Raw genomic sequence first — 21,607 nt, 5'->3', positions numbered from 1 at the left:
AGATCACTGAAAATAAGCAATTAAATAAATAATTTTTCAATTTCAAATTATTTTATTCTCATTTTTTTTAATATGACTGAATGACAATTAAGCTCGTTAATTTTTTCAGATGTTGACGGTGAGGTTACATTCAACCAGACATACGACCCGGCCCTGAATGACACAACATCTGAAACATTCCAGAACTATGCCTCTGACTTCCAAACTGCTGTATGTTATGATGCTTTTTGAACAACTAGGCTTACAGATTTAAATTACATTAACAACATTATCAGTTTAGTGCTAATTAAAAGTGATCCTAAAGAAACCACATTTTCTATTCTTAACAAAGATCACACAGCACAATTAAAAAAAAAATATGTTTTAGCTTCTCTGCTTTTTGAAAAGTTCTGAACTAAGGTATTGTCAAAGGCCTGTTGTTTTTGACATTATTAGCAGTAAAGGGAGAGCATAAAGTCACTGCTTTTTCTGTCACACTCTTGTTCAAAATTTAGTAACTGACCAGATTTCAATGAAACAGTGCAGTATGCAAAAACCATAATTACACCCTCATACATTGTTATCTCCCCTTTCCACTTTAACTGTTTGCATGAATAAGGAAGGTGCCTGTCTGGACCATAAGTTAACAGTAATTGAGGGATTTAAATGAATATTATAGACATGTAGCAATGAGGCAAAATTCAGTGCACAGTAGCTATGCCCTGTCCTTCATTTTTACAGAAATAGGCTTTTTCATCATGGGTGCTTGTTTTACTTAAATTTTGTCTGGAGAATAACTCCAAATGTTTTTGAGGTAATGTTTTCAAACTTACTTTATATAATATACAGATAAACCTTATTGAGGAAAAGTGCAGTGCATTGGAACACATATTATTACATGTATCTCTGTTTTGATTTTTATAACAGATAAATATTGGCATCTGCTGGCTTGCATTCTTGATTTTTTATTTCCTATTCTCTATATTTACAATTAATTCCCTCTCTTTCAGCTGATTGATTCAGACCCAAGCATTGAAAGTGTCACTGTAACAGGAATATCGTGAGTAGTCCACAAATTTACTCAAGTCCACATTTGTAACCAATAATTAACTGTCAGATGGATTATTAATTTAAAGTACTTTTGTGAATGATGGGGCCATCTTATAAGTGTAAGTTCAAGAATCTCATTTATATATTAAGTGAACATCAGAAATTAAACTCAAAGTTTAATTTGCATATTCAAATATACTATGCCACAACTGACCAATGAAACTCTTTTAAGTTAAAAATTCTCAGAAATAATCATTTTAAAAAAAAGCAATCATACAAATTGCGCATTTAATAGATGGCCATTATTCTTATATCTATGTTTTGACCTGAAATGACCTTAATTTTTGTGTGTGTCAACTGGTTATTTAATTTTATTGGTTAAGAAACGATTTTGGTTGATTTGTGATTTTTCATTTCTGATGATAGAAAACATAAGTAAAGGTAAAATGAAGATTCATGTAGAAATGTAATTGAGTAACATTAACAGCAGCGTCGCTTCTGTATTAAACAGTTTTTTTCATGAATTAGCAGGAAGATACGTATTAAGATAGTACATAGTTTGAGAGAAACAAGTTACTGCTTTTGCTAATCTTTGTTTTGTCAGATTTTTATGCAGATCATCTGGCCAAGTTTCATGCGACATCAATAAACATTTAGTCCATTTTGATTAAAAACAGGAGCAAGGGGAGGTCAAATCAAAAATGATAAAGAGAATGGTAATTCTGAAATTTTTAAAAAACTTGTCTTAGTTTAATGATAAATACCGAAAAAGTATTCATTTTATATTGCCATTTAGTCTTCTAGAAGTTGTCAGAGATTCAAAAACAATAATAGTAACATGTATTTGCGTTATTTGATGAAACATGTCTGAACAAGAAAGTCTTTTCTGTATTTATTTGTTCTGGTTTTCACATGAAAAGCAAATATTGAAAAATAAAGAAAGAAGTTTTTGCATTGTCTGAAAAATAAGAGTGGTCAATTTGACAAACAAAGTAAATTTGTTTGGCCTAAAAATATTCAAATATTAATATTGAGTAGTGTGTTGTTAATTGTCATGTGTGAGTTATCAAAGTCATTTTCAGAATCACAGCGCCATTGCCCAAGATAAGCGCAGGTTTATGTTCTGTATGTATTTAGTCTAATTCTGGGACTAAATCTATGCTAGACTTAACCTTATTCAAACAATCACCAAATTCATTTGTAAATTTTGATGGCTACCATTTTGATAACAGCTCACATGCTGATGTCATTGTAAAACTTGCTACCCTATATACAAGTATGGGTTACACAAAACCATTATTATATTAAAAGAATTTTCAATATATGATTAAAACTCAGGGAGATAAATATATCATGCTTAAGGCCTGTCTAATAGAGTACGCATGGTATGAAGAAAAAAGGTGATTTTATGGAAAATAATTAGCAAATCTATGTTCTTATATACTGATTTAAGATAATTTTAGGTGAGCAATTTGCAAGTCATTCTTATTCATCAGAGGTTTGACAATGATAAATCTTACCTCTGTTGTACACACAGCGTCATAGTTCTAGTGTACTGAGAATGACGGGAAGCGAATTTTAATTTTTTTCAGAGAGGGCAGTGTGATGGTGGTCTTCATTGTGAGATATATCAAGATTGAAGTTGCTATCAACGTCACAGATGGTGGCAACCAAGAACCAGCAGATGTGGACGCACTGATTGACCTTGAACAACAGATCAAGGCCAAGGTCAGATTGCTATTTTGAAACTAGACTAAATAACATAATCCATTTTTGACAATACATACAGCTTGTTTCACCTATGTGCCGTCTTTTATCTGAAAATATGATTTGATATGATTTTTGTATGTAAAATTGTGAACAAAATCCTTGTAGCAAGCAAATAAACCATAAACCAAGGTTGATATAAGGGATATCAGTGTATGTATATCACATGATAAATACATCATAATATGTTATGTCAGAAGGCAACATTTTGCTTAAAATAAACATTTAAAACAAGATAACGTTTCTTTAACAACATCATTTTAAATGAAACAAAGGGCAGTCTATGCCGCTCAATCTGTTTCCAAAATAATGTTTTGACAGTGCTACGTCAGATGGCCATATTGTGAAAAGGTTTGTTGAAGTGTTATAAGTAAATAAACTCTCAATCAAACTCTGGTGAAAGGCCAAAGGCAGGCCTCTGTAAGTAGCTATGACTGCGCTATGTTTCATATAAATGGTGAAGGATTATAGCGAAGGTATCTTTGTTAAAGCCTTTATTTGGAGCATAATGTTGCCATCTGATGTAGCATTTATGAAGCAATTTATCATGTGGTTTATACACACTGGATATTGTGTTCATGTTTGTTTAAAATGTAGCAGAAATGCCATCTTGTTTGAAAAAAACATTGCTTGAATACTATTAGACATTTAAGTAACTATTTCTAGTTTGTGCATATCTGGAACTACTTTTGTACATAAGTAACTAGCTGTTTTCATCATGCATGTGTGGAAGAACTCTGCCATGTGACCTACTGTTATCTTACACTTGTTTAAAGCTGCACTCTCACAGATTTAACGTTTGACAATTTTTATGCCCCCAAAGGTGGGCATATTAATATCGCACCCTCTGTCCGTCCATCCGTCCGCCCGTCCGTCCGTCCGTCCGTCCGTCCGGCTCTGTAACTTTCCCTTGTATGGACAGATTTTAAAATAACTTGCCACATGTGTTCCACATACCAAGACGACGTGTCGCTTGCAAGACCCGTGTCCCTACCTCAAAGGTCAAGGTCACACTTAGTGTTTATTCACAATGGAGTGCTGCATATAAGGACATAGAGTATAGGTTGTCGTGTCCGGGCTGTAACTTTCTCTTGTATGGACAGATTTTAAAATAACTTGCCACATGTGTTCCACATACCAAGACGACATGTCGCGTGCAAGACCCGTGTCCCTACCTCAAAGGTCAGGGTCACACTTATTGTTTATTCACAATGGAGCGCTGCATATAAGGACATAGAGTATAGGTTGTCGTGTCCGGGCTGTAACTTTCCCTTGTATGGACAGATTTAAAATAACTTGCCACATGTGTTCCACATACCAAGACGACGTGTCACATGCAAAACCCATGTCCCTACCTCAAAGGTCAAGGTCACACTTAGTGGTTATTCACAATGGAGTGCTGCATATAAGGACATCGAGTATAGGTTGTTGTGTCCGGGCTGTAACTTTCTCTTGTATGGACAGATCTTAAAATAACTTGCCACATGTGTTCCACATACGAAGACGACGTGTTGCGTGCAAGACTCGTGTCCCTACTTCAAAGGTCAAGGTCACACTTAGTGTTTATTCACAATGGAGTGCTGCATATAAGGACATAGAGTATAGGTTGTCGTGTCCGGGCTGTAACTTTCTCTTGTATGGACAGATTTTAAAATAACTTGCAACATGGGTTCCACATACCAAGACGATGGTCGCGTGCAAGACCCGTGTCCCTGCCTCAAAGGTCAAGGTCACACTTAGTGTTTATTCACAATGGAGTGCTGCATATAAGGACATAGAGTATAGGTTGTCGTGTCCGGGCTGTTACTTTCCCTTGTATGGACAGATTTTAAAATCACTTGCTACATGTGTTCCACATACGAAGACGACGTGCCGTGTGCAAGACCCATGTCCCTACCTCTAAGGTGAAAAATACACTAAGTGTTTATTCACAAGGGAATTCTGAATATAAGGACATAACAGTGTAGGTTGTCAAGTATGGGTGGTATTTTTTTATGTTCAGAGGCAATTTATAATAACTTGCCATATGTATTTGACACGTAAAGGCAAGATCAACTTTTCATGTACTGACCTTGTTCGTAGGTCAATGTCACATTCGGGGGCATTCGTCACATACTGTGACAGCTCTTGTTTATTTTTTGTTTTGAACGAACCAATTTTTGCGAAAATCCATGGAAACCAGTTATATACAACTCCTGACAAAAAATTAGATCGTAGATTCTTATATCTCAGTTCAAAAATTGATGTTTTATGCATTTTTCTTAAACCGTTGGTAACGGTTTAAGCCATAATACATTAGTTTTCGAACGGAAATATGAAAGTCTAAGATCTGAGTTTTTGTCAGCAATGTTATATCATTGGTTTGCAGATATTTACACAAAAATTTGCCCAAAACAAAAAAAAAAAAGTTGTAAAAAGTGGTAAATCTGTGAGAGCGCAGCTTTTAGCCTGAATATACAAATTTCTGTTGAGTCAGGTTTGTATGAGTAACTGTCTGATGTTTAAACATGAAGAAAAATAAACATAATGCTGAACAAAATTTTGCTAGAAAGAAGTACATGATAAAATTCCTTTAAAATGTTGTGATTTTGTTGTATAGGTGACAAGAACGCTATTAAAGGTTTTGCAAGAAGATTTCACAGAAAAAATGAAGAATTCTACATACTTCAGGAATTTAGAGCCTCCAAAAGAGACCGCAGTCAAGGTGAAGGAAGGTTAGTATAAAGTTCACTATTCGTGCCATTTTCTCTAAATTCTTAATATATAACACTTTCGACTTATTACACTTATTTTATGATTTCTTGACTTAAAAACTAAGGATGAGATTTCAATGAAACTTGAACATAGACAGTTAGCAATAAATGCACAAGTATAGTGCTCAAAATAACCATTAGCCTAGCTTCAATCAATACTGAATTATGTGCCCCTTTCACTTTTACAGTATGCATTAATATGGACACTTGATGTCATATTAAACACATTTTTATTAAACTTGCAACTTGAAATATGTTTGTAACTGAATGAAAAATGTGTATTATATGAGGTCTCAAGGCAGATTCTAAATGATATATTATACATATTAGCTTAGTGCCTTTGTCACAATAATTATATGAATAGGTAAAAATAAACAAATGATTTGTTTAGATTGTTAGTACAATGTATTTGCCACTTTTCAGATCCATGTCGAGATTTGGGTGAAATTGCTAAACGGGCACAAAGCGTCCAGTGTCAAACAGTCCTTTCTTACACGCAAATAACTTCCAACATTGAGGCTCGATGCACGTAAGTCATCAACTTTGTTGATGTTTAGTCAACTCCATTTTCTCTCTCCATATTAGCTTTTCTTGATTTCAAAGAAAATAAAAGTGTACATTAATTGCCATAACAACAATGTCATTGCAGTCTGCATTTAAAAGTCATGTTTGTTTATCAAAAAAATATATCTAATACAAGTCTATGTTCATGTCTCTCAATGACATTAATGAATATTTATATCAAGGAGGTTGGGCACTATTTCATTTAACAAGCCACAAATATAATATATTAACTGATGGTGACCAGCATTGTTTTCATTCTTCTTATCTACTGTACAGCGGTTACCGGCTACTGCTAGACTGTGTGATGATTGGCTATAAGCATGACAATAGGTCGTGTCCCGCTAACACCATGAGGAAGACTCTAGAAGACTTGGGTCTTGGGTCTCTTCAACTGAAGCAGGAAGTCAAAAATTGTGTCTCAGGTAATTGTTAATTTTAGCTGTTAAAAAAATGAATTATTATGATAACCTTCGTACCTTAATATTTGTTACTTTTGGTTTTGGTGTTGCTCAGAAATTTGAACCTTAAACCTTGTGCATAACTAAAGAACTGTTCAAGATATTAAAATAATTTGAGTGAAGAATATCGTTGTATGAAAATTCTGAGTGATTAGTTTGGAAAGTTGAATGGACTTGTCGCCTACTCCTCTTAGATTCACAAATGTGGCGATTGTTAACAAAAGGTTCAAGTTGCGAATGATTGTAGAGAACTGTTTGAATTAGCTTGAATAGGATTTGAGTATGATGATATATTAACTTAGTTTCTGTACTAAATTGATTATGGCTTAAATACAATCTCAAAGTTAGAGTGGTCTAGTGGGAAGGGGTCCACCTCACACTCAGTGAGTTGTGGGTTCGATCCCTACCACTGTAATGATCGAACTCTCTCTTACCCTTTCAAAAACTTGACACAGTACTCTATGTGTCCTCCCAGGAAAATGACTTGGGAGTGATTGAAATAAACAAGAACCGGTATAAACTTAACTGCTAGTATTATTGAAATCAGATACATTTTCCGCAATGATCACTCAGTGGGTGATGAAACCAGTTACCAACCTCCATTAGAATCCTTAGATTTTGATGTTTCCTTATTTTTAGGCAACAATTACCGGTTTGAACCGATTGAACCAGTTGACATTGAACGGCCCTGTCACGATCTAACGAACATGAAAATTGCAGCAACAATAGCGTGCAGGGAACATATGCAGGCCATCTCCAACTCCAAGGAGCCTTGCAGGTTTGTAAAAGTTAAATGAAAGAATAGTTATTTTTTATATTGATGAACTTAACTGGTAAACAATACCAAATTAATTGTTAAGTGAACTAAAAATAAATAATTTGAGTAACTTTATTAGTGTCTGGTGCAAATGTCTTTAATAGCATGTGTGCACAGCGAACCACTAAAAAAGCACATTGAAAGAAACCAGGCGTGACTTCATGGAAATTAAGTGGTTGTCTTTGTCAAAGGCTGTTTTGATTATCAAATCAGAATCCTTTCAGAGATCCCATTGTCGAAGACATGAGCGTAAACACTGACTCCTTTTGTGATGATTTTAAAGCATGGTGTTGAAACCGCTTGAGTCCTCACATTGTCTAGCATGAATGAGATCTTGTGTGGAAGGGAAAACACAAGTATCAGTAGGGAACCCACTTGCCTGGCTTAGTGACCCCTAACAAACATCTCTTGCATTTCAAGGGAGAATTGAATTTAATGAAACTATTCTGGTTCAAAATATGAAAATTTATTAGGTCAGCTATCAGTTCAAAACAAGAATATTATATAAGGGACAATTGAATTAGAATTTGATGAAACTATTCCGGTTCAAAATATTAAAAATTTATTACGTCAGCTATCAGTTCAAAACAAGAATATTGTACACCATTTAGAGTGTCTGTGCTTTCTATTTCTAGACCCTCTGTGTAGAGTCCCTGTGCTGACTGATCTAATGCATATATGTTAGGAAAAGCTAACAACAGTGTCATATGCCCCAATTGAAATATTTTAACTTCTTGTATAACTGTATGGAGAGGGAGCCAGTACAGGAGTGTCTATGAATGAGAAATATTCACTTAGGAAATAGTTAAGATTCTACATACCACTCACTTAGGAAATAGTTAAGATTCTACATACCGTTCACTTAGGAAATAGTTAAGATTCTACATACCACTCACTTAGGAAATAGTTAAAATTCTACATACCGCTCACTAAGGAAATAGTTAAGATTCTACATACCGTTCACTTAGGAAATAGTTAAGATTCTACATACCGCTCACTTAGGAAATAGTTAAGATTCTACATACCGTTCACTTAGGAAATAATTAAGATTCAACATACCGCTCACTTAGGAAATAGTTAAGATTCTACATACCGTTCACTTAGGAAATAGTTAAGATTCTACATATCGCTCACTTAGGAAATAGTTAAAATTCAACATACCGCTCACTTAGGAAATAGTTAAGATTCTACATACCGTTCACTTAGGAAATAGTTAAAATTCTACAAACTGTTTTATATTCCAGCTTTGTAGACCCCTTGTTCAACTGTACGCTGACGGAGCTGGTGCGTATGTACAGGAACAGCAGTGACACGGCGATGTGCCCCGAGGGAAACCCGAGTCGTAATTTCATGGTGACGGCCCTTATCAAACACCAGAACGACTTGTTCAAAGGGAAGTCTGTCAACCTTGAGACTTGTGAGTTTAAACTTGTGCATTTCATATCTAGCATTAAAAGCCCATTTAATGCCCAAATAAGTGAAAATATGACCTCTTGATTGACTGGAGAAAAACGTTCGAACATTTATTTCTGCTTGTAAGGCACTTGAAACTAGGAACTCTATGACATGTACCTTTTGTTTGTTAAGGTGAGTTCTTCCTGGTGCCTAACATGCAGTACCATACGAGAGCAAAATGTGGTATGGAGTTGTTCATACTTCGCAACTCATCCGAGGAAGACCTATGCTGGTACGTTGTCTGCAATCATTACGTAGAAGAGGATTGTTTGTTTCAGTGAGATATTAATTTTATGTCAGTTGCACAGCCCCAAGGTAAACTTTGACATAAGTGAAAATATTTACCTTTTGTTTTTTTCAGATGAGATAAAATTCATATATCACTGAAACAAACAAATTATTCCTATGATTTAATGCTACAATTTAAAGTGATATTATATTGTATGTTATCTAAAAATCACGCCAAAAGCTATTGGTTTCATGATGTTATTTCTGAGTACACCGACCAGAAATGTGGTCATGAACATTTTGGCAAAGCTGTGTGAGTCTCACATATATTTCTAAATTTGATTGTTTTTAAAACAAGATAATGTATTGTCAATAACACCAAGGGAAATAAAAGTAGACCTGTAGCAACAATATTACATTTGTATGAATGTTGTAGTCTTTTTACAATCCTCTATCCTTGGATTCATAAACATTTCTAACACCAACTACCTGCTGAAACCCACTTTCTAACCCCTACTAAACTCAACCCCACCATTTTACCCAAACATAACTCAAACCCACCATTATACCCAAACTTAACTCACCATCTAACAGCAACTTAACTCAATCACACCATCTTACCCCAACTCAAACTAACCCAACCTTCTGAACTTAACTCAACACAGTCCCACCTTCTAACTGCAACTAAACTCTAGCTCCAACTTAACCAAAGCCAACCTTCTAACCCCAACTAAATCAACCCTATCATCTAACCTCGTCTCAACCCACCATGTAACCCAAACTTAACTCAACCCAACAATCTAACACCAACTCATGACAACTCCACCATCTGATCTCATTCGAGTTGCATTGGGGTTTGATGGTGGAACATCTTCAGAAGTGTGCAGGTAATTGTTAAATACTGATTTATTGCATACTGGACATTGGCAAGCCTTGTTAAGGTCACCCAATAAACCCCAGCATTTTACCCCAACTCAAGACACCATCTTACCCAAACTTTACTCAAACCATCTTCTAACCCAGACTTAAATAACCTAACTCCAACAGAAATTAACCCAAACAACTAAACAACCATTTAAAACAACTCAGCTCAACCTTACCCAGCCTTCATACCACAACTAAATTCATGTCCACCATCAAACCCCAATGCAACTCAACCCCACCTCTAGCCTTGACTCAACCCAACCATCCATCTGCAGGAACATACAGTCTGTCAAATTGTGTCTGGAGGGTCATGTCAAAGCTTGGAACAAACCAAGTTCCGCTGATGCAGTCCTTACCTTTGTGAGAAGCCAGGGTTTCCTGGACATTGTGCAGCCCATAAGGCCTGAACTGACCTTGGAACATCTTCAGAAGTGTGCAGGTAATTGTTAAATACTGATTTATTGCTTACTGGACATTGGCAAGCCTTGTAAAGGTCACTATTAAATGATGTTATTTTTAAAGTTTGTTTTGTCAATCAATTAGCATATGACTACAATAACCCGGGACAGTATACTACAGATTAGGAAATAGTCAAAGAAAAACCAGAAACTCCGAAATTAGAATGTAAACAAACATTTTATTCACAATTTCGTTCAAACAAGGCTACGTGCACAAAACCCTATTTTCAGCATATTTTAAAGCAAAAAACACAGGAAGAGAATTGAATTTTGCATCAAATTTCTTTATTATGCAGATTTAAACAATTATTAAAAACTTGTTACCTCTGTTCTAGGCTGTTGTGAACTAAATTTTAAAGTCTGAAGTACACACGGAAATGAGAATCAGACTTGTTTCATGAAAATGGTTTTATGGTTAAAATGTAGATGCTTTAAGGATTATTTTTGTGTACCGGTAAATGTTTTAAGATAAGACCCACTGGTCACTTGATCTAACATTGACATGAACTTGTAAGAAATGGTCAGTCTTGCTGGGTTTATATTGGTGTTGATTCCTCATCTCTTCAGCGCATAACACTAGAAACATTTGATTCCAACTGCGTGGAGGTTCTGGTGTGGAAGTGAACAAGATGAAATATATCAGTCTTTGGTTTAAGTTGTCATATTTTAATCCTCTTCAGAGTACAACACGGAAAGCCTATGCGACTCTAACTACACAGATATACATGAGCTTGGTCGTATCTGGTGCGGAAGCCAACTGTACGAGCATTTCCGATATTACTATGAAGTTCTGCGGAGAGACAGTGCTGGCGCTGATGTTCATTTACTCAACTGCATGTATGACATAACTTTTTAGACTAAACATAAGCTTTAGAAGAGTCATACGGTAGCTCAAACCATACAAGATTTTCCCATAAACATAATGATAAATTAATCGTCACCTTTATGCAATAACTCAATATCTAGAAAATATAGGAAAATGGTTTTTGACCAATATCTTGAGTTAGGATATATCAATAGTGAATACACTTGGTGTGTATATAGCGTAATCGTGAAGAGCTAGCGTGGGATTGCTTATTGTTGGCATAGAGTCAAGGTCAAACCTTAGTATAAATGTTGCAACTAAACACATAAGATACTTAACTAGTGTAAATTTAAATTTTGTCTCTTTTTAGATTTATATATAGACTGTTGTTTTTCTGTAACTCCACTACAAATTTCTAAATTGTTATTAGTTTTCAATGCCAAATTTCAGATACCTGCGTTTAATCGAACAGTGTGTCAAGAGAGTGTCTGCACATTACATGCAGAATTGCACAAGTGTCGAGTACCGTGAAATCACAGAAGCTCTGCCTGCCCAGTATTTACCCTTCCAGTCTAATACGTCCAGCTGCTTTGATGGTTGGTTTGAGACGAAATAATGAAACTAAAAGTTTAGATTGTTGGAAGCATTTGAGCTTTTTATTGTTTGTCGCAGTGGCTATGAAATACTTTTGAAGTTATACTATTATACCATGAATACATACATGTATGTGTTAGTTAATGAATTCTTAAATAGTTTTAGATTTATTTTGACATCAGACTTTTGAATTGAGGAAACAAAGTCATATTTACATTAACATATGACATTTCAGATTTCAGTAATTTTTTATTGTTAACATTGATTTTAACAGGCATAATGTACCGGAGTTCATTTGTATTGATATCTTTTTCAGATGTATGTTTGAGTACTGCAAATATTGACCGCTGCCTGGACATTGAGCTTCTGATGAAAGCCAACAACTACCAAAATGTTTGCATGTAAGTGCCTTAAGTAAAACTGTATATGTAGAGATTGTTTGTTTCAGAGTTACAGATCGCAATATATGATAAAATCTCTATCTATCTTTCCGCAGGAAAACATATGATAAAATGTCAATTGCTTTGTCAAATTTTCACAAAATTGGCAAATCAATTGAATATTTCTTTAGATTTTGTCATTTTATTTAAGAAATAATCATTCCTAAAATGCTCTCAGAATGTAAGAAAGGAAGTGCTTTATTTCAAAATATTGCATGGTGGTATTATGCCTTTTGTTTGTCCTGAACACAAATCAGTCATGTACCAAAGCAGACCAGTATTCTTTTCTACCAATAAAATGATTTTAGATATGCTTTTGCATGATATTTGATTTATTTTGTAGATCTTGTGCTTATAACATAAAATGTCTTGTTTTGTCTCAATTTTAAGTCGTGGGAATACAACCTGCTAGAATTGCCATTTACTTCATATTGTCATTTTTGAAGTCCTGCTGCTTTGGCTAAAAAAACGAATCAAGATTACCTATGAAGTCTAGTACACAATCATGTACTAAACAACAATATGCACATACATTTATGTAGCGAGGCTGATAACTCTTGCTTAAATTTTTTTTTTGAGATGCCCCCCCCCCCCCCCCTCCTAGACAGTTGAAACGTAAAGATGAGATATGATATTTTTCTTGTATAAAATTTTCATATACTCTCTTTTTAGGGTCGCTGAGCTTACCATCCAGTGTATGACATCTACTCTACAGATGGAATGCTTGCCTCGCACGGTTTTAACAAACTTTCTCATATCAATGCTCGAGGAGGCTCAGTCAAGAAATGAGGTCATGGGATTGGAGGGCTTTGTCAATATCATACAGCAATGTCCAGGTATAATAGATAGTGCTTGGTACAAATTTAGCATCATGTGATTCCACGAACTTATTAGCCTCCATTTGGACAGTGTTGCATATGCTTTGTGCAAAATCTTATGTATACTGCTTGTTCTAGAAACCTCCCTCCTATACCTGGGAAGTTCCTGGATCGATACTCATAAAGCATCTTGACTATATTTCCCATCTTAAGTCACTGTCCTAATTTTGAGTTTCTGATTGGTCATTTGATATTTAGACTCTATTCGTTGACCATATGTTGCAGGTGAATTGTCAATTTTCATTTCTTGCATTTTTATCTTTTGTAAATTCAAGCATTGTTTGATAACATCGCCATGACAACCATGAACGTTTCAGTTGAAGACCTCAAGCCTATAGACCTCTGCACTGATGTGGACAGACTAGTCACGCTAGGCCGAATTATGTGTGGGGACTTTGCCTATAACATTACAGAAAACTGCAGGTTAGTTTACTTTTTACATTTACATTTAACATAGTTTGAGAATGGTGTAGTGGTTAAGGGGTCCACCTCTCACCCAAGAGGCCACTGGTTCAAGCCCTGTCAAGGAATCTTCCTCCTGACCTCACAAATAGGACACAAGTACCGTTTTCTTCCAAGAAAACACACTCAAGCATGACTCATATAAGCTTATAGCTGTCTCCACAATAAAGCTAAAATGAATGATTGGAAATTTTACTACATTCTATTCTCAATTACAACCAATATACCAAAAATAACCTTGTTTATAATTATGTACCATTTTTTTATCATGTGTGCTGTTCTCTTGCAAAGTGCCAACTGAAATAATATCTTGGTCAGATTTCAGCCAACATATCAAATATGAGATGGCCCCATGTGCCATATTCAATATTGGTCTAAATTGAATCTAAGAAATGCATAGCTAATTTGATTGTGTGGAATAAATAAGGGACATACACAGTGAATGAAGCCAATAATATGTACATATAAGACTCACTTAAGTCCCAAAACATTACTCAAGATTGTGTTTTATGCTCACTTGCATAATAAAATCCACTCAATACTGAGTTGTATGCTCAGTCGCGTAATGAATTTCATTCAATACTGTGGTTTATCCTCAGTTGCATAATGAATTCCACTCAATACTTTGGTTTATCCTCAGTTGCGTAATGAATTCAACTCAATACTGTGGTTTATCCTCAGTTGCGTAATGAATTCCACTCAAATACTGTGGTTTATCCTCAGTTGCGTAATGAATTCCACTCGAATACTGTGGTTTATCCTCAGTTGCATAATGAATTCCACTCAATACTGTGGTTTATCCTCAGTTGCGTAATGAATTCCACTAAATACTATTTCACTCAATACTTTGGTTTATCCTCAGTCGCGTAATGAATTTCATTGAATACTGTGGATTATCCTCAGTCACTTAATGAATTCCACTCGATACTGTGGTTTATCCTCAGTTGCATAGTGAATTCCACTCGATACTGTGGTTTATCCTCAGTTGCGTAATGAATTCCACTAAATACTATTTCACTCAATACTTTGGTTTATCCTCAGTCGCGTAATGAATTTCATTCAATACTGTGGTTTATCCTCAGTGGCATAATGAATTCCACTCGATACTGTGGTTTATCCTCAGTCACTTAATGAATTCCACTCGATACTGTGGTTTATCCTCAGTTGCATAGTGAATTCCACTCGATACTGTGGTTTATCCTCAGTCGCTTAATGAATTCCACTCAATACTGTGGTTTATCCTCAGTTGCATAGTGAATTCCACTCGATACTGTGGTTTATCCTCAGTTGCATAGTGAATTCCACTCGATACTGTGGTTTATCCTCAATTGCGTAGTGAATTCCACTCGATACTGTGGTCCACAGTTGCGTAATGAATTCCACTCGATACTGTGGTTTATCCTCAGTTGCATAGTGAATTCCACTCGATACTGTGGTTTATCCTCAATTGCGTAGTGAATTCCACTCGATACTGTGGTTTATCCTCAATTGCGTAGTGAATTCCACTCGATACTGTGGTTTATCCGCAGTCGCTTAATGAATTCCACTCGATACTGTGGTTTATCCGCAGTCGCTTAATGAATTCCACTCGATACTGTGGTTTATCCTCAGTCGCTTAATGAATTCCACTCGATACTGGGTTTTATCCTCCGTTGCATAATGAATACCACTCAATACTGTGGTTTATCCTCCGTTGCATAATGAATACCACTCAATACTGTGGTTTATCCTCCGTTGCATAATGAATACCACTCAATGCTGTGTTTATCCTCAGTTGCATAATGAGTACCACTCAATGCTGTGTTTATCCTCAGTTGCATAATGAATACCACTCAATGCTGTGTTTATCCTGAGTTGCATAATGAATACCACTCAATGCTGTGTTTATCCTGAGTTGCATAATGAATATCACTCAATACTGTGTTTATCCTGAGTTGCATAATGAATACCACTCAATGCTGTGTTTTATGCCCACAGTGTTTGTGTTTTAAGTATGTCTTGAATAGGTAAAGTATACTCTTAACTGATACTTGCAGGGGAGCAGTGCAAGCAACATCCTGCCTGCGTAACGGGCTAGATATGTACAGCAGTCAGTGTACAGAGGAGGCAAGGGTATCTGCAGTACACCGGGCTTGGGTCAGACTCTTAACTCAACAGGCCATGGAACACCGCATCAATTGCTTCTGTATGTTGTCACATTACATTTGTATAGCATTCCCTGTATTATATTAAAATTCTTCAGTATGAGATTTACCTGTTAAGGGAGTGGAATTTGAGGCAGATTAAAGCTGCACTCTCACAGATTGAACATTTTGACAACTTTTTTTTGTCTTGAATTGAGCAAACTTTTGCATAAATCTCTTGAAACTGATGGTACAAGACTGCTGACAAAAGGTTAGATTGCAGGTTTTTTATATTTATGTTTGGAATGTTTTATGGCTAAAAGAGTTACTTACGCTTTAAGAAAAATATAATTTTTGGCAGTTTTCCAAACAATTAAGATATGTTTTATTGTGAGTTATCTTATATGACTTTATTGAAGGCTTTGATACCAAAGTCAGCTGATTTTGAGACAAAAACTTATAAATATGTCAAAACTGTCAATCGGTGAGCGTACAGCCTTAATGTATATGTATAATTATGTGAATTTTGAATATGCATAGTGACCCCATAATATGTTAACATCTTCAAGAGTAATTTGTTTTATTATATAAGAATCATAATTATATCTGCGAGCAATTGGTTATCGCAAAGTATATTTGTCCATATTCCACATAGTGCAGTATGGCAATATTCTGCTCCACTAATGTCACATCATTACAATATTATTGTGCAATGTTAAAAGAGCATCATGAAACAAAATACTGCTTATCTTTGTACTGATTTCAACAAGTAATGTATACCAAAAAAGGGTTATTAGTACTGTGTTTTAGCGCCTCGTGGAATCTGAATTTGCGAATATCCACTTGAGTTGAATACAACCTCACAGACCAAAATGCAGTACTAATCACCCTATTGTACAAGAAGGGATGGGGGTGGGGAGTTTCGGCACCATACCTGATTTATATTGTTTCATTTACTTTTAGTGGGTGATAGGGACAGTACTTGTCCTAATGTGGATGACCAATACTGTCGGACATGTGTTGGCAGAGAACCAGATACATGCGATGTTCACGACGACTGTGGGGAGGATCTCTGCTGTTCTGATGGCTGTTCCAGGAAGTGCATTGCCCCAAGCACAGTGACAGGTAGGTGTTTAAGACAAGATAAAAGCAGAATTGAAATCAGTTTTTTTTTTTTAAAAAGGGCTATGGGCAGATTGTATTATTGGTTAAAAAATGTGTACCATCAATTGTCTATTACATTAACCACAAGATGATATTGGGAATAATGATATCAAATTATCATCTGGAATTTTATTTTTCCACTTTTAGACAAAAACAATAAAAAAAAATGCTTTTCAGAAGAACCTATGATGGAAAAGCCTGGAACTTGCCCGATCTATGCCTTTGATGCGAACCTTGGTTCAGGATGTTGTGATGACACTAGCTGCTCTGGAACCCGTAAATGCTGTCAAATTGGTGACACAATGTATAATGGGATGAATTCATGTGTCGAACCTGCTAACGGTAAGTAAAGGGAAGGATACTCCTTGTCTTTTTTCAGGAAACCTTAAAAATATTGATTTCACAGAAGATTTAGACTTAAGAACAATCTTTAAATAAGGCTGTATGTTTTGTTTTACAGAATGGCTATAACACTTAATAAAATAACAAAAGAATTAACACAAAATAACTCCACATCTTTGACTCTATTTCAGTTACCTTATGCAATGACACAGAGGCTGTTATGTCTGTGATGCCTGTGTGTAACCTCACACAGGAGGCTGTAGCCTCACTCACTTGCGAGTAAGTTGGGTATTGTAATTCGGCTTGCATAAGTTGGGCTTTTTAAGTGAGGCTTTTGTCATTTAGGCTCTAAAGTTAGCTAGGTTAAATAAAGTTTGCTATATGTATGTGCTATGTAAATACAGCCTCCATAAATAGGTCTTTTATAGGTATGGCCACTCTTTTGTACGGAGGGATGTGTATATTAGGCTGTAATGAATGGCGCTTTTTATATTGGGCCTTTGTTAGTGAAGCTCTTTAAGTTGAATTTATTGGTAGTAAAGCAATAAACTAGGCTTTGATAAGGGGGACCTTGATCATAAGTTGGGCTTTCGGAAGTAGGGCACCTTAGGTTAAGCTGCTGTTAGAATTGCTCCACAGGCTATGTTTACATGAGTGGGGCTTTGTATATTAGGATGATGTTATGAATTGGTCTGTAAGCTGAGTTTCATGAATAGGGCTCAGTAAAGAAGAAACAAAGTGGGGCTCTATAAAATGGGCTATAAATATTTTGATCTCTTTAGTGGGATTGGTTAAGTTGTACTTTCATTAGTTGGGCTGTGTAAGTTGGACTTTCATTAGTTGGGCTGTGTAAGTTGTACTTTCATTAGTTGGGCTGTGTAAGTCGTACTTTCATTAGTTGGGCTGTGTAAGTTGGACTTTCATTAGTTGGGCTGTGTAAGTTGGACTTTCATTAGTTGGGCTGTGTAAGTTGGACTTTCATTAGTTGGGCTGTGTAAGTTGGACTTTCATTAGTTGGGCTGTGTAAGTTGTACTTTCATTAGTTGGGCTGTGTAAGTTGTACTTTCATTAGTTGGGCTGTGTAAGTTGTACTTTCATTAGTTGGGCTGTGTAAGTTGGACTTTCATTAGTTGGGCTGTGTAAGTTGGAATTTCATTAGTTGGGCTGTGTAAGTTGGAATTTCATTAGTTGGGCTGTGTAAGTTGGAATTTCATTAGTTGGGCTGTGTAAGTTGTACTTTCATTAGTTGGGCTGTGTAAGTTGTACTTTCATTAGTTGGGCTGTGTAAGTTGTACTTTCATTAGTTGGGCTGTGTAAGTTGTACTTTCATTAGTTGGGCTGTGTAAGTTGGACTTTCATTAGTTGGGCTGTGTAAGTTGGACTTTCATTAGTTGGGCTGTGTAAGTTGGAATTTCATTAGTTGGGCTGTGTAAGTTGGAATTTCATTAGTTGGGCTGTGTAAGTTGGACTTTCATTAGTTGGGCTGTGTAAGTTGTACTTTCATTAGTTGGGCTGTGTAAGTTGGACTTTCATTAGTTGGGCTGTGTAAGTTGTACTTTCATTAGTTGGGCTGTGTAAGTTGTACTTTCATTAGTTGGGCTGTGTAATTTGTACTTTCATTAGTTGGGCTGTGTAAGTTGTACTTTCATTAGTTGGGCTGTGTAAGTTGTACTTTCATTAGTTGGGCTGTGTAAGTTGTACTTTCATTAGTTGGGCTGTGTAAGTTGGACTTTCATTAGTTGGGCTGTGTAAGTTGGACTTTCATTAGTTGGGCTGTGTAAGTTGGACTTTCATTAGTTGGGCTGTGTAAGTTGTACTTTCATTAGTTGGGCTGTGTAAGTTGTACTTTCATTAGTTGGGCTGTGTAAGTTGTACTTTCATTAGTTGGGCTGTGTAAGTTGTACTTTCATTAGTTGGGCTGTGTAAGTTGTACTTTCATTAGTTGGGCTGTGTAAGTTGTACTTTCATTAATTGGGCTGTGTAAGTTGTACTTTCATTAGTTGGGCTGTGTAAGTTGTACTTTCATTAATTGGGCTGTGTAAGTTGTACTTTCATTAGTTGGGCTGTGTAAGTTGTACTTTCATTAGTTGGGCTGTGTAAGTTGTACTTTCATTAGTTGGGCTGTGTAAGTTGTACTTTCATTAGTTGGGCTGTGTAAGTTGTACTTTCATTAGTTGGGCTGTGTAAGTTGTACTTTCATTAATTGGGCTGTGTAAGTTGTACTTTCATTAGTTGGGCTGTGTAAGTTGTACTTTCATTAGTTGGGCTGTGTAAGTTGTACTTTCATTAGTTGGGCTGTGTAAGTTGTACTTTCATTAATTGGGCTGTGTAAGTTGTACTTTCATTAGTTGGGCTGTGTAAGTTGTACTTTCATTAATTGGGCTGTGTAAGTTGTACTTTCATTAGTTGGGCTGTGTAAGTTGTACTTTCATTAGTTGGGCTGTGTAAGTTGTACTTTCATTAGTTGGGCTGTGTAAGTTGTACTTTCATTAGTTGGGCTGTGTAAGTTGGACTTTCATTAGTTGGGCTGTGTAAGTTGTACTTTCATTAGTTGGGCTGTGTAAGTTGGACTTTCATAAGTTGGGCTGTGTTAGTTGGACTTTCATTAGTTGGGCTGTGTAAGTTGTACTTTCATTAGTTGGGCTGTGTAAGTTGGACTTTCATTAGCTGGACTGTGTAAGTTGGGTTTTTGTTAATATGGCCTCAAAAGTGTTTTACATGAATCTTACATCATTGTTTATACCTAGTAGTTGAATTGGGGTCACCAAGCCAGACAAGTGGGCTTCCTCCGGGTATTCTGGTTTCTCTAGCAATGCAAGAACACTCTCGCATAACATCATACCAACAATAGTGTTAAACATTATGTTATTATGAAGATAAGTTTAAACTACCAACTGCAATTCTCTTTTTCGAACATTTTTATACGCCCTTTCATAGAACTGGACATATTATAGTTTGACCAGCAGCGTACGGGCAGACGTGTAGGCAAGTGGGCAAATGGCATCCAGATTGTTGTCCAACAATAACTAGAAGCTTTTGTCCAATCATCACCAAATTTGATCAGCACGTGAACAGGAACTATATCTTTGACAAGTTTGATAACCATCTTTAACGGTCTGGTCACTCAAGAGCTATTGCCCTTTAATTATAGAAATTATCTAAAATTTGTCTTGTCCTATGAATAACTGTGGAAATCTTTGACCAATCATCAAAAATAAGGTCAGAATGTGAATAGGCATAAGATCTCAGACAAGTCAAATAACCCCAAGTCAAGTCATTCCCTTTAATTATAGCAATTTGGTCTTGTCTGATCAATCTCATTAGAAACCTTAGTTCAATTATTACCAAATTTGATCAGTGTATGATATGGATGGGCATAATTTCTCGGACATTTTGACAATATTCAGCCATATTGCTTATCGCCCATAAATTATAGAAATTTCCAAAATCTTTTTTGGCCCATCAATAATATTAGAATTCTTTGTCCAGTCATCACTCGATTTAGTCAGAATGTGTATGGGCATAATTACTCAGAAAAGTTTGAAAACCAGCCATATTGCTTGAGTCATTTGAGAGTTATCCCCTTTTGATGATAAAAATTACCTGAAGTTGATCTTTTGTCTGATCAATGACTTTATAAGCCTTTTGTCCAATCTCACCAAATTTGTCAGAATGTGTATGGGGATAATATTTCGGACAAGTTCATTAACCAGCGATATGGCTTGGGTCACTCAAAAGTAATCTCTCTTTAATTATAGAACTTACCTATTATCGGTCTTGTCTGATCAATATCTTTAAAACCTTTGTCCAATCATTACCAAATTTGGTCAGAATGTGTATGGGCAGAATATCTCGGTCAGATTCAATAACCAGTCAGATCCACCAAGTGATGTTAGTTGGTTAGCCGTAATATGTAGAAAGTAACTTTTAAAAAAAATTGTTTTCCTCCAAAACTGCAAGGCCAGTAGAGTTATGTCATTTTTTGCATGTAGCATTGTCTAGTTGATCTCGCCCAAATTTATTTAAATCACGTTCCTGGGGTCAATGTTGGCTCTGCCCTGAGGGCCATTTGTTTTATATTAACTTAACAGAAATATTTTAGAACTTATTTCTCCAAAACTGGAATTCCCTGAGCTGAGATGTTTAGGCCATTTATTTTTTATTAATTGGTGAACGGATTTTTTTTGAAAAAATGTTGGACGGGTGGTGTGAAAAAAAAAAAAAGAAAAAAAAAAAAAGGAATTCAGACTTGTAATGTAAGTTACTAATTTTTTACAATGCATTTATTTTTCATAGCGTTTGTGGGGAAACCCAAAACAAAAAGATCAAAATATCATTAATTAATA

At 35.8% G+C, this 21,607-nt stretch overlaps 1 protein-coding gene across 2 annotated transcripts in view; it reads left to right on the top strand.

Moving 5' to 3' along the window:
* Positions 1-21,607, top strand: part of LOC128211383 (uncharacterized) — a 138,598-nt gene that overhangs the window by 50,956 nt on the left and 66,035 nt on the right. Inside the window, exons 39-57 of one of the 2 annotated variants that reach the window (XM_052916115.1) lie at positions 110-210; positions 990-1,039; positions 2,622-2,757; positions 5,396-5,510; positions 5,973-6,078; positions 6,390-6,535; positions 7,211-7,349; positions 8,633-8,805; positions 8,976-9,075; positions 10,271-10,434; positions 11,134-11,290; positions 11,709-11,854; positions 12,169-12,253; positions 12,965-13,128; positions 13,488-13,593; positions 15,669-15,817; positions 16,719-16,880; positions 17,100-17,261; positions 17,453-17,540. In XM_052916115.1, the coding sequence (XP_052772075.1) occupies positions 110-210; positions 990-1,039; positions 2,622-2,757; positions 5,396-5,510; positions 5,973-6,078; positions 6,390-6,535; positions 7,211-7,349; positions 8,633-8,805; positions 8,976-9,075; positions 10,271-10,434; positions 11,134-11,290; positions 11,709-11,854; positions 12,169-12,253; positions 12,965-13,128; positions 13,488-13,593; positions 15,669-15,817; positions 16,719-16,880; positions 17,100-17,261; positions 17,453-17,540 (2,449 nt within the window). Of the gene's footprint in view, positions 1-109; positions 211-989; positions 1,040-2,621; positions 2,758-5,395; positions 5,511-5,972; positions 6,079-6,389; positions 6,536-7,210; positions 7,350-8,632; positions 8,806-8,975; positions 9,076-10,270; positions 10,435-11,133; positions 11,291-11,708; positions 11,855-12,168; positions 12,254-12,964; positions 13,129-13,487; positions 13,594-15,668; positions 15,818-16,718; positions 16,881-17,096; positions 17,262-17,452; positions 17,541-21,607 lie in introns of both variants that reach the window. The other variant, XM_052916114.1, reaches the window with a different exon arrangement.

This window comes from Mya arenaria, chromosome 12 (assembly GCF_026914265.1).
Source record: "Mya arenaria isolate MELC-2E11 chromosome 12, ASM2691426v1".
Taxonomy (NCBI): Eukaryota; Metazoa; Mollusca; class Bivalvia; order Myida; family Myidae; genus Mya; species Mya arenaria.
The sequence above is the reverse complement of the archived record's forward strand: the minus strand, read 5'-3'. Positions and strand labels throughout refer to the sequence as shown.